General features: G+C 50.9%; 1 protein-coding gene across 1 annotated transcript in view; it reads right to left on the bottom strand.

Moving 5' to 3' along the window:
• Nucleotides 1-6,455: 6,455 nt before the first annotated feature.
• Nucleotides 6,456-12,383, bottom strand: part of LOC145363502 (uncharacterized) — a 107,930-nt gene continuing 102,002 nt past the window's right edge. The window contains exon 21 of the mRNA XM_080218698.1: nt 6,456-6,541. Coding sequence (XP_080074824.1) covers nt 6,519-6,541 — 23 coding nt within the window. The 3' untranslated portion in view covers nt 6,456-6,518. The remainder of the gene's footprint in view (nt 6,542-12,383) is intronic.

The following is a 12,383-nucleotide window of genomic DNA, read 5'->3' on the forward strand; positions in this document are numbered from 1 at the left end:
TCTACAAGGCACAACTCAGGAGTGTGATGGAATACTCTCTACTTGCCTGTTAGAGTGCGGCTTCAACAACGCTCGAGAAGCTCGACACCACCCAGGACAAGGCAGCCCTGCTTTGATGGGAACCCCATCCACAAACATTCACTCCCTCCACCACCCACGCACAGTGGCAGCAGTGTGTGTGTACCGTCTACAAGATGCATTGCAGCAACTCGCCCGAGGCTTCTTCGACAGCAGCTTCCAGACCCGCCGCCTCTACCATCTAGAGGGTCAAGGGGCAGCAGATACATGGGGGACACCACCAGCTGCAGGTTTCTCCTCCGAAAACCTCTGTACAAAACTCTGGTGCGGCCGCACTTGGAGTATTGCGTACAGTTCTGGTTGCCGCATTATAGGAAAGATGTGGAAGCATTGGAAAGGGTGCAGAGGAGATTTACCAGAATGTTGCCTGGTATGGTGGGAAGGTCTTATGAGGAAAGGCTGAGGGACTTGAGATTGTTTTCGTTAGAGAGAAGGTTAAGAAGTGACTTAATTGAGGCATACAAGATGATCAGAGGATTACATAGGGTGGACAGTGAGAACCTTTTTCCTCAGATGATGATGGCTAACACGAGGGGGCATGGCTTTAAACTGAGGGGTGATAAATATAGGACAGATGTCAGAGGTAGGTTCTTTACTCAGAGGGTAGTAAGGGCGTGGAATGCCCTGTCTGCAACAGTAGTGGACTCGCCAACTTTAAGGGCGTTCAAATGGTCATTGGATAGACATATGGATAGCATTGGAATAGTTTAGGTTAGAGGGTCATTAGATTGGACGGTGCAACATCGAGGGGCGAAGAGCCTGTACTGCGCTGTAATGTTCTATGTTCTATGAGTGGCATGATAGCACAGTGGGTTAGCACTGCTGCCTCACAGCTCCAGGGACCTGGGTTCAATTCCCGGCTCGGGTCATTGTCTGTGTGGAGTTTGCACATTCTCCTTGTGTCTGCGTGGGCTTTTTCCGGGTGCTCCGGTTTCCTCCCACAATCCGAAGATGTGCAGGTTAGGTTGATTGGCCGTGCTAAAGCTGCCCCTTACTGTCCTGATGATGCTTAGGTTGGAGGGATGTGGGTGGGATTGTGACCAGTGCAGACTCAATGGGCCAGCTGGCCTCCTTCTGCACTGTGGGGATTCTATTCAGTAAATGAGTCCTACTCACCGTCCCGACTTGGAAATATATCGACCGTTCCTTCACTGGGGCTGGGGTCCAAATCCTGGAACTCCCTTCCTAACAGCACTGTGGGTGTTACCTACACCACACTGGGACAGCAGTGGGTTCGAGTAGGGTGACTCAGCCACTGCCTTCTCAAGGGGCAATTACATTCGGGCGATAAATGCTGGGCCCAGCCAGCAATGCCCACACCCTGTGGAAGACTAAATAAATGGAGATATGACGAGGGGCCGAGCGTTGAACTCTAAGCTGCAGAGAAAGACTGCTAATCAGTGAGGTAACTTGTATGTAGATAGCAACTTTACCTCAGTCAATGCCTCCCCGATCATCATGGCATGTGGCGCAGTGATTAACACTGTTGCCTCACAGCACCAGGGACCCGGGTTCGATTCCCATCTCAGGCCACTGTCTGTGTGGAGTCTGCGCATTCTCCCCGTGTCTGCGTGGGTTTCCTCCGGGTTTGGGTGACTAAAGCTTAAAGTTTATTTGCTCGTGTCAGAAGTTGGCTTATATTAACACTGCAGTGAAGTTACTGTGAAAACCTCCTAGTCGCGCATGTTTGGGTTACACTGAGGGAGAATTTAGCATGGCCCAATGCACCTAGCCAGCATTATCTTTCGGACTGTGGGAGGAGACCGACAATGGCTGACTACCTAAGAGCAGATAAGGGGATCTTCACAGCAACTTTATTGCAGTGTTAATAATAAGCTTGCTTACGGCACTAATAAACTTTAAACTTATCATGGGGGGGGATCAAGAGGGGGGGGGGTGGGCGGCAAAAGGGGGCAGAACCTGGGTCACAATTGGGCTGAACACCTGAGGGGGGTGGGGCAGAGAGGGGGCAAGGATGCCATCTTGCTCCCATTTCTCACGGGTACAAGAGGGACTTTGTCCCTACCTCTCTCTGGGGTTGGGCCTGCAAGGGGCAGGGAACCTGCTCCCCCTCCCTCGCTTTCCGCCCTCCACCCCAATTCCCCGGTCTGGGAAGAAAAACAGGCCAAAGCCTTGACTGCCCCGAGTAAACCAGGGAAGGGGGGAGTTGGGGAAGCAGCAGTGAATTGGGTCCTCGTCTGTAATATCCACACATTCCCGAGGGAAATATTTGTTTAAAAAAAAGAGAGCTGTACACAATGTGCTTCCTCAAGCACATTCAAGTCAATTCTCATGACTTGCTGCCGCAGTTGAACTCACTAGACCTGTTATTTCGTATTGTAACCATGGCAACAATGTTTTTGGCCCTGGCTTGGGTGCATTTTTCTCCCTTCCATCAGATTTGGCCTTTCCAGCATTGTGTTATTCCGGCGCTGACAGACAAGTGTTGTCGTTGTCAACACAGGGTTGCCCCGGGCGACCGGGGGAGTCGGCGCGCATGTTTGGAGCGGAAACTTCCAGCAGGGCCTTGCCGGTGGAGGCTGAGGCTGGCCCCAAGGTCACCCTCTTGGCTGGAGCCTGACGTTAAGGATGTGGGGGAGGAGAGAGGGAGAAGAAGGGAAGATGGCCTAATGTGGTCATGGGGGGGGGGGGTGGGGGGAGAGGAGGAGGTTGGGTGAGGGTTTTAGACAGGGATCTTTCACTAGCCGGGCCTGGCGATTAACTAAGTGGAGGAGGCGAGCGCTGGAAAAGTTGAGCGACCCTCGATCCCACTTCAATTCAGATCATGAGTGGCAGCCGGGCACCAAGGTGCAATGCAAGTACACCGCAGACTGGGCAACAGCCGACAGCCAATGGAATGGATGATAGCCTGACTGAGGAGGGCCAACAAGAGAGCCGCCTACCCTGAGAGTGGCCAACAAGATGGCAACAGCCTCCAAGCGGCCAACAAAATGGCTGACTGCCAGAAAGCAGCCAACAAAATGGATGACTGCCCGAGAGCAGCTGACAAAATAGCCAACTGCCAGAAAGCAGCCAAATAAATGGCCACCTGACTCAGTGCAGCCAACAAAATGTCTGACAACCTGCGAATGGCCAACAAAATGGTCAACTGCCTGTGACTGTCCAACAGCCTCCCAGCAGCCAACACAATGGCTGACGGCCTGAAATTGGCCAACAAAATGGCCACCAGCCTCTGAGCAAGCATCACAATGGCCAATTTCCTGACAGTAGCCAACAAAACGGCCGACAGCCTGCAAGTGGTCAAAAGCCTGCGAGCGGCCAACAAAATGGCCTCTGCAGGAAACGCAAATGTGGATGTGGTACAGTTTGAGAAACACATGACAAAATAAAGGTGCAACATGTAGGCAGCGATCATAGATCCTTTACAAACATTTATTCAATTAACAGCATGGTTAATCTTCATAAGACGCCTCTGTCTCCTCATCAAACCTCTTCTCGTTTAAAAAAAAGTCTCGGTAAATTTAAGAATCCTGATGATGTCCTGCTGCTTCCTTCGCTTGGGGTGGGGGGCGCGCACAGATCTGAAAGTGGGCTCTTGGTGCTCTCCATGATACTCAGCACCCCACGCCACTCCACTGGGCAGCAATGTCAATTGATCAAGGCAGCGGCTGGCAGGGGTGGGGGGGATTGTTGGCTCTTTTGGATGAGACATTAAAACTGAGGGTCCCTATCTGCATATTCCATGGGCAATTGTAAAGCTCCCGATACCACCACCGGGGAATAAAAAGGAATACAAATTCACCATGAGGTGAGCTTTCGCCTCGGGTGACTCCTGCCATCTGTCCTGACCCTGTAAGCCTGCAGCAAGGAGAGAAGGTGGGAGGGTGTGCGGACGACCTGGATTCATTTATTTTTATTAGACAGGACGTGGGCATCGTCGGCCATTCCCAGCATTTATTGTCCATCCCTAATTGCCCCTTGAGAAGGTGGTGGGGAAGCGCCCTTCTTGAAGCTGTTGCAGTCCCCGTGTGGTATGGGTAACAGGAGTTCCAGGCCTTGGACCCCAGCCCCAGTGAAGGAACGGCCGATATATTTCCCAGTTGGCATGGTGAGTGGGGCTCGGAGGGGGAAACGTGCAGGTGGTGGTGTTTGTTCCCCATGGTAGGGGGATTGAATTTAGGAGCCGCAGCGTCGTGTTGCAACTGTACACAACTCTGGTGCGGCCGCACTTGGAGTACTGTGTGCAGTTCTGGTCCCCACATTATAGGAAGGATGTGGAGGCTTTGGAGAGGGTGCAGAGGAGGTTTACCAGGATGTTGCCTGGTATGGAGGGGAGGTCCTATGAGGAGAGACTGAGGAATTTGAGGTTGTTTTCTTTAGAAAGAAGGCGGCTAAGAGGGGACCTTATTGAAACATATAAGATGATTAGAGGTTTAGATAGGGTGGACAGTGATAGCCTTCTTCCTCGGTTGGAGAAAGCTAGCACGAGGGGGCATGGCTTTAAATTAAGGGGTGGTAGTTATAGGACGGATGTCAGGGGTAGGTTCTTTACCCAGAGGGTGGTGAGGGACTGGAATGCCCTGCCTGCTGCAGTTGTAGATGCGCCTAGTTTGGGGGCGTTTAAGAGATCCGTGGATAGGTTTATGGATGGAAAGGGATTGGTTTAGGTTAGAGGGTCATTGCTTTTTAACTGGTCGGCGCAACATGGTGGGCCGAAGGGCCTGTTCTGCGCTGTTCTATGTGTTCTATGTGTCTGCTGCCCCTTGTCCTTCTAGATGGTAGAAGTGACGGGTTTGGAAGGTGCTGTTGAAGGAGCCTCCGCGAGTCGCTGCAGTGCATCTTGTAGATGGTACACACACATTGCTGGTTCTGTGTATGGGTGGGGAAGGGGATGAATGCTGGAGCGGGGTGGATAACGGTACAGGAAGAACAGATACGAGTGCTCCCTCATCAAGGTGCTCTGCAGCCAATCAAGTCCTTTTGCGCAGTCAAATTTTATTACGTTCTTGTGTGAGGTGAGTCTGGGTTTTTTGACACATTTTCCCGCTCAAGTACCTCTGGATGAATTCGGGGAGCAAGGAAGGTGTGGATTAAGTTCACATAGAATCCTTACAGTGCAGAAGGAGGCCATTCGGCCCATCAAGGCTGAACCAACAAAACTCCCACCGAGGCACAATCTCCATAACCCCATGTATTACCCTATAAACCCTACCCCCCACCAACACTATGGGGCAATTTAGCATGGCCAATCTCCCGAACCCGCACATCTTTGGACACTAAGGGACAATTTAGCATGGCCAATCCACCTAACCTGCACATCTTTGGACACTAAGGAGCAATTTAACATGGCCAATCCACCTAAGCTACACATCTTTGGGTACTAAAGGATAATTTAACATGGCCAATCCACCTAAGCTACACATCTTTGGGCACTAAAGGACAATTCAGCATGGCCAATCCACCTAACCTAGATACCTTTGGACACTAACGAGGACAATTCAGCATGGCCAATCCACCTAACCTAGATACCTTTGGACACTAACGAGGACAATTCAGCATGGCCAATCCACCTAACCTAGATACCTTTGGACACTAACGAGGACAATTTACCATGGCCAATCCACCTAACTTGCACAACTTTGGAGTTGTTGAGGTGGAAGGAGAAGGGAGAACAGGAATGGGACAGGTGGGATTTGTAGCTTGTATCCAGAGCGTGGACTCTTGTGATGGATGAGCTTGAGGATGCTTTCCCTTACAGGGCACTCTGCCCCCGACCCACCAGCTCAAGAGGCTCTGTCAGGATTCCTAAATTTACTGGCAATCGCTCCAACATTCTGCCTTTAAGGCCCATCGTTTCCCTTTGGCCGATGAAGAAAGAAAATTAACTTGCTTAAAACTGTCTCACAGGCGGGTGGGTGGTCAATCCTCGGTTCCCCTCCCCCCCCTCCTGTGGCCTCAGGTGACAAGGCAACTGGTTAATGTGGCGCAGAATGACGGGGCCAGACAACTACCACCCCCCCCCCCCCCCGCCCCACCGCTCCCCATCCCTAACCATCCTCCGCCCACCATTCCTTCCTTTGGTAACCATTGCTGCTGTCACCACTGAACTGAGAGTGGGGTCGGGGATTCAGGGGAGAGGCTTGGGGGAGGGGGGGCATCTCCTCGATCCCCCGATATCACACACAAACTCCACGTTTGCTCTCTTTTGATTCTGCGGGGCTGTGTCTGCAGGTCCACCGCTGAGCGCTCTAAACCTGGGGCAGGGGGCTGACCTGGTGTGCGGACAGGACAGGGCAGGGTTTGGGGTCAGCCCCCACATCACCATCCCCACAGCTCATGAGATTCCGCCCACAGCCTTTCCTCCTCCTCTTCCTCTCTCTCCTCCCCCGCACTCTCCCCACCCCCATCCCCCTCCACCCGTCCACCAGAGACCGCGTCTTTTCGAGTTGTCCATCGGGCAATGCTGGTTGATCATTCAGTCAGTCTGGCGTCGTGTAGCCCCCTGTGTGTGTTTAAAAATGTAAGGATCAGTCAGGTGGATTTTAATCAGCCATCGCCTCCTTTTCCCACCCCATGCTTTTTGAAGTTTATTCATTAGAATCAAAAGTAGGCTGACATAAACACTGCAATGAAGTCACTGTGAAAATCCCTTAGTTGCCACACACCAGTCCCTGTTTGGGTCCATTGAGGGAGAATTTAGCATGGCTAATGCACCTAATCAGTACATCTTTGCACACTAAGAGGCAATTTAGCATGGCCAATCCACCTAACCTGCACATCTTTGGACAGTAAGGGACAATTTAGCACGGGATTTGAGGTTGTTTTCGTTAGAAAGAAGGCGGCTAAGAGGGGACCTTATTGAAACATATAAGATGATTAGAGGTTTAGATAGGGTGGACAGTGATAGCCTTTTTCCTCGGATGGAGAAAGCTAGCACGAGGGGGCATGGCTTTAAATTAAGGGGGGGTAGTTATAGGACGGATGTCAGGGGTAGGTTCTTTACCCAGAGGGTGGTGGGGGAATGGAATGCCCTGCCTGCTGCAGTTGTAAATGCGCCTAGTTTGGGGGCGTTTAAGAGATCCGTGGATAGGTTTATGGATGGAAAAGGATTGGTTTAGGTTAGAGGGTCATTGCTTTTTTAATTGGTTGGCGCAACATCGTGGGCCGAAGGGCCTGTTCTGCGCTGTAATGTCCTATGTTCTAACCCGCACATCTTTGGGCACTAAGGAGCAATTTAGCATGGCCAATCCACCTAACCGACACATCTTTGGACACTAAGGGACAATTTAGCATGGCCAATCCACCTAACCTGCACATCTTTGGACACTAAGGGGCAATTTAGTATGGCCAATCCACCTAACCTGCACATCTTTGGACACCAATGAACAATTTAGCATGGCCAATCCACCTAACCTGCACATCTTTGGACACTAAGACACAATTTAGCATGGCCAATCCACCTAACCTGCACATCTTTTGGACTATGGGAGGAAACTGGAGCACCCAGAAGAAACCCACACAGACATGGGGAGAATGTGCAAACTCCACACAGACAGTGACCTGAGCCGGAAACTGAACCCAGGTCCCTGGCGCCGTGAGGCAGCAGTGCTAACCGCTGTGCTGCCCTGACACCCTTCCACGTGCAGGGGTGGACGTACAAAGGTAGGAATCGGGGGCAGGAGTACAATGCCACTCAGCCCCTCGAATTAGCTCTGCCATTCGATAAACATGGGCTGAACTGATTGTAAACCTCCCCCCATATTCCCGCCTAACTCCCCCCCCAATAATATTTCACTCCCACCCCTTGTTAATCAAGAATCCATCTCGCTCTGCCTTAAATATATTCAGGGACTGTGCCTCCACCACCTTTCAAGGGAGAGAGCTCCAGAGGCTCAGCACCCTCTGAGAGAAAATATTCCTCCCCATTTCCATTTTCAATGGCCCCCCCCCTCTTATTTTTAAACACTTACCCTCCCCCCACACCCAGTTCTAGATTCTCCCACAAGGGGAAACAACTTCTCCACATCCATCCTGTCAGGAATTTACACCTTCCAATAGAACAGGTGAAACAGGCTTATCGGGGAGTCAAGTTCACAATCAGACTGCCCGCCATCTAGTAGAGTCGCAGGGCAGTCTGAAGAGGCCAAGTGGTCTACAAAGAACAAGGAACGGTACGGCACAGGGCCTTCGGCCCTCCAAGCCTGTGCCGATCAACATGTCCTACCTAGACCAACTGCCTGTGTCCCTCTGTTCCCCGTCTGTTCATCTGTCTATCCAGGTATCGGTAGATTAGAGGGATTAGTGGGTATAACATGTAGGGATATGGGGGGTAGGGCCTGAGTGGGATTGTGTTCGGTGCACACTCGATGGGCTGAAGGGCCTCTTTCTGCATTACAGGGTTCTATGGTTCAGATAAAGTCTTAAATGTCGCTAATGGATCTGCCTCAACCACCTCAGTTAACAGTGCATTCCAGGAGCCCACCACACTCTGTAAAAAACCTTCCCCCGCACATCTCCACTCAACCTTTCCCCCCCCTCCACCTTGAACTTGTGCCCCCCTTGTAACTGTCATTTCAAAAAGCTTCCAGCTGTTCACCCTATCTATACTCCTCATAATTTTATAAACTTCTATCAGGTCGCTCCCTCAGCCTCCATCTTTCCAGGGAGAACAATCCCAGTTTGATTCAATCTTTCCTCATAGCTAATGCCCTCCATACCAGGCAACATCCTAGTAAATCTTCTCTGTACCCTCTCCAAAGCCTCCATGTCCTTCTGGTAGTCCAGAACCGGACACAGTATTCAAATCTCATCTAACCAATGTTTTCTGTAACAGTAACATAATTTGCCAACACTGCTGCTTCCAATTCATATATACGTGTCACAGAATCACAGATTACTACCATGCAGAAGAGACCCTTTGGCCCATCCAGTCTACACTGACACTCGAAAGGCCCTGGCCTGCCCACCTAATCCCACTGGCCAGGTCCTGGCCCATAGACTTGGATGTTAGGACATGGGCCAAGTACTCATCCAGGTACTTTTTAAAGGATGTGAGGCATCCTGCGTCCACCACCCTCCCAGGCAGTGCATTCCAGACCGTCACCACCCTTTACTGCGTAGAATCATCACAGAAACCCTACAGTGCAGAAAGAGGCCATTTGGCCCATTGAGTCTGCACCAACCACAATCCCAACCAGGCCCTACCCCCATATCCCTACACATTTACCCACTAATCCCTCTAACCTAAGCATCTCAGGACACTAAGAGGCAATATTAGCATGGCCAATCAACCTAACCCGCACATCTTTGGACTGTGGGAGGAAACCCACACAGACACGAGCAGAATGTGCCAACTCCATACAGACAGTGGCCCAAGCTGGGAATCAAACCCAGGTCCCTGGAACTGTGAAGCTGAACACTGTGCTACTGTGCCGCCCATAAACGACCCCGGCAGGAGGCGAATCTGTTGCCATCTCCACCAAAGTCAGACACCTTATCTAATAGGCCACGTGGTCAACAAACAGCGTTGGGTAAAAACCTTTGTGCAAAAAGATTTTTAAGTTCGCCCCTAAACCTCCCACCCTTCACTTTTAACTTGTGTCCCTCGTGACTGACCCTTCAACTCAGGCGAACGGCTATTCTTTATCCACCCTGTCCATGCCTCTTGTGTGTTAGACCCGATGGGCTGAATGGCCTGCTCCTGTGTTCATGCTCAATCACACATTGTGAGGGGTTCCATGTACTCATCTCCACTGAAAGGTATGAGGTACATTGGCTGACACTCATTATCCACAAAACGAAGGAGATAGTCATCGACTTCAAAAAGCCTAGTGGAGAACATGCTCTTGTCTACATCAATGAAGATGAAGTAGAAATGATCGAGAGCTTTGAGTTTCTAGTGTCCAGATCACCGACAATCTGTCCTGGTCCCTCCACATCGACACTATAGTTAAGAAAGCCCTCCTCTTTCTCTGGAAGCTAAGGAAATTTGGCATGTCTGCTACGACTCTCATCCAATTTTACAGATGCACCATAGGAAGTATTCTTTCTGGTTGTATCACAGCTCGGTATGGGCTCCTGCTCTGGCCAAGACCGCAAGAAACTACAAAAGGGTCGTGAACGTAGCCCAATCCATCACACAAGCCAGCCTCCCATCCATTGACTCTGTCGACACTTTTCGCTGCCTCGGGAAAAGCAGCCAGCATAATCAAGGACCCCCCACACACCCCGCACATTCTCTCTTCCACCTTCTTCCATCGGGAAAAAGATACAAAAGTCTAAGGTCACGTACCAACCGACTCAAGAACAGCTTCTTCCCCGCTGCCACCAGACTTCTGAATGGACCAACCTTGTATGAAGTTGATCTTTCTCTACGCCCTCGCTATGACTGTAACACTACATTCTGCACCCTCTCCTTTCCTTCTCTATGAACGGTATGCTTTCTCTGTATAGCGCACAAGAAGCAATACTTTTCACTATATACAATTACACATCAAATTAAAACATCCTCCTGGCCCCTCTCAGTTTCAGCAGCAGCCACTGTAGGGAGTGGGCCAGGTGAACGTCCCTTTAAGGGACACTTGAAACCGAGACGGCCTCTGACTGCCACCGAGCTCCCTCACCCCCGCCTTCAATCCCCCGTGAATCTTCACTCAAAGGGTGGTGAGCCTCTGGAATTCTCTGCCCGTTGAAGTGGTGGAGGCTGCCTCGCTGAATATATTTAAGACGCGGGTTTCTGATAGGCAGGGGGATTAAGGGTTATGGGGAGAGGGCGGGAAAGTGGAACTGATCCACTATCAGATCAGCCATGATCTCATTGAATGGCGGGGCAGGCTCAAGGGGCTAGATGGCCGACTCCTGCTCCTATTTCTTATGTTCTTATGTGACATTAAACACATCCATCCTCTGCAGTGAGTTAATTCAATGCAGCTAGAAGTTGGGGTTGTGTGTGTGTGTGAGTAGGGGGGGGGGGGGGGGGGAGAGGAGAAGAACGGGAGGCATCATCTGGTGCTCTTCACTCCCTTCCTTCCCTGAAAGGATCCAAGGATAAGAGATTAACTCTCCACCCCACTCCCACCGAACTTGAGCTTGGTCTTGTAGTGCTGGTGCACTGCTGGAAGGTGGCAGTGTCGAGCCACATCAGCGACTGACTGGTGAGCCTCCTCCTCCTCACAGGGGAATCTCGCCACCCAATGGCCGGTGTTTAAACTGCGGCACAGCAGTGTCCGAATCCAAGCATGGGGGGGTGGTGGGCATTTGTCTCCCCTCCCCTGCCGCCTTATATTGCCGCCCTTCAGCGGGATCATAGAACATAGAACATAGAACATTACAGCGCAGAACAGGCCCTTCAGCCCATGATGTTGCGCCGACCAGTTAAAAAACAATGACCCTCTAACCTAAACCAATCCCTTTCCATCCATAAACCTATCCACGGATCTCTTAAACGCCCCCAAACTAGGTGCATTTACAACTGCAGCAGGCAGGGCATTCCAATCCCTCACCACCCTCTGGGTAAAGAACCTACCCCTGACATCCGTCCTATAACTACCCCCCCTTAATTTAAAGCTATGTCCCCTCGTGCTAGCTTTCTCCATCCGAGGAAAAAGGCTATCACTGTCCACCCTATCTAAACCTCTAATCATCTTATATGTTTCAATAAGGTCCCCTCTTAGTCGCCTTCTTTCTAACGAAAACAACCCCAAATCCCTCAGTCTCTCCTCATAGGACCTCCCCTCCATACCAGGCAACATCCTGGTAAACCTCCTCTGCACCCTCTCCAAAGCCTCCACATCCTTCCTGTAATGTGGGGACCAGAACTGCACACAGTACTCCAAGTGCGGACGCACCAGAGTTTTGTACAGTTGCAACATGACGCTGCGGCTCCTAAATTCAATCCCCCTACCAATAAACGCCAAGACACATGCCCCTCAAACTCCATCGGCTGGTTCCACATCCCTTAATGCCTGGCACCAGGAGATATCTCTCATCAATCCCAGTTCAGAAATGTTTGATTTGGCCCCCATTTCACTGCCTCCCCTAAGAGTCAATTTAGCATGGCCAATCCACCTAACCTACACATCTTTGGACACTAAACGACAATTTAGCATGGCCAATCCACCTAACCTGCACATCTTTCGACACTAAGCGACAATTTAGCATGGCCAATCCACCTAAGCTGCACATCTTTGGACACTAAGCGACAATTTAGCACGGCCAATCCACCTAACCTGCACATCTTTCGACACTAAGCGACAATTTAACACGGCCAATCCACCCAACCTGCACATCTTTGGACACTAAGGGACAATTTAGCACGGCCAATCCACCTAACCTGGATATCTTTG

This window comes from Carcharhinus amblyrhynchos, unplaced genomic scaffold, assembly GCF_965287045.1.
Source record: "Carcharhinus amblyrhynchos unplaced genomic scaffold, sCarAmb.v2.hapA scaffold_39, whole genome shotgun sequence".
Taxonomy (NCBI): Eukaryota; Metazoa; Chordata; class Chondrichthyes; order Carcharhiniformes; family Carcharhinidae; genus Carcharhinus; species Carcharhinus amblyrhynchos.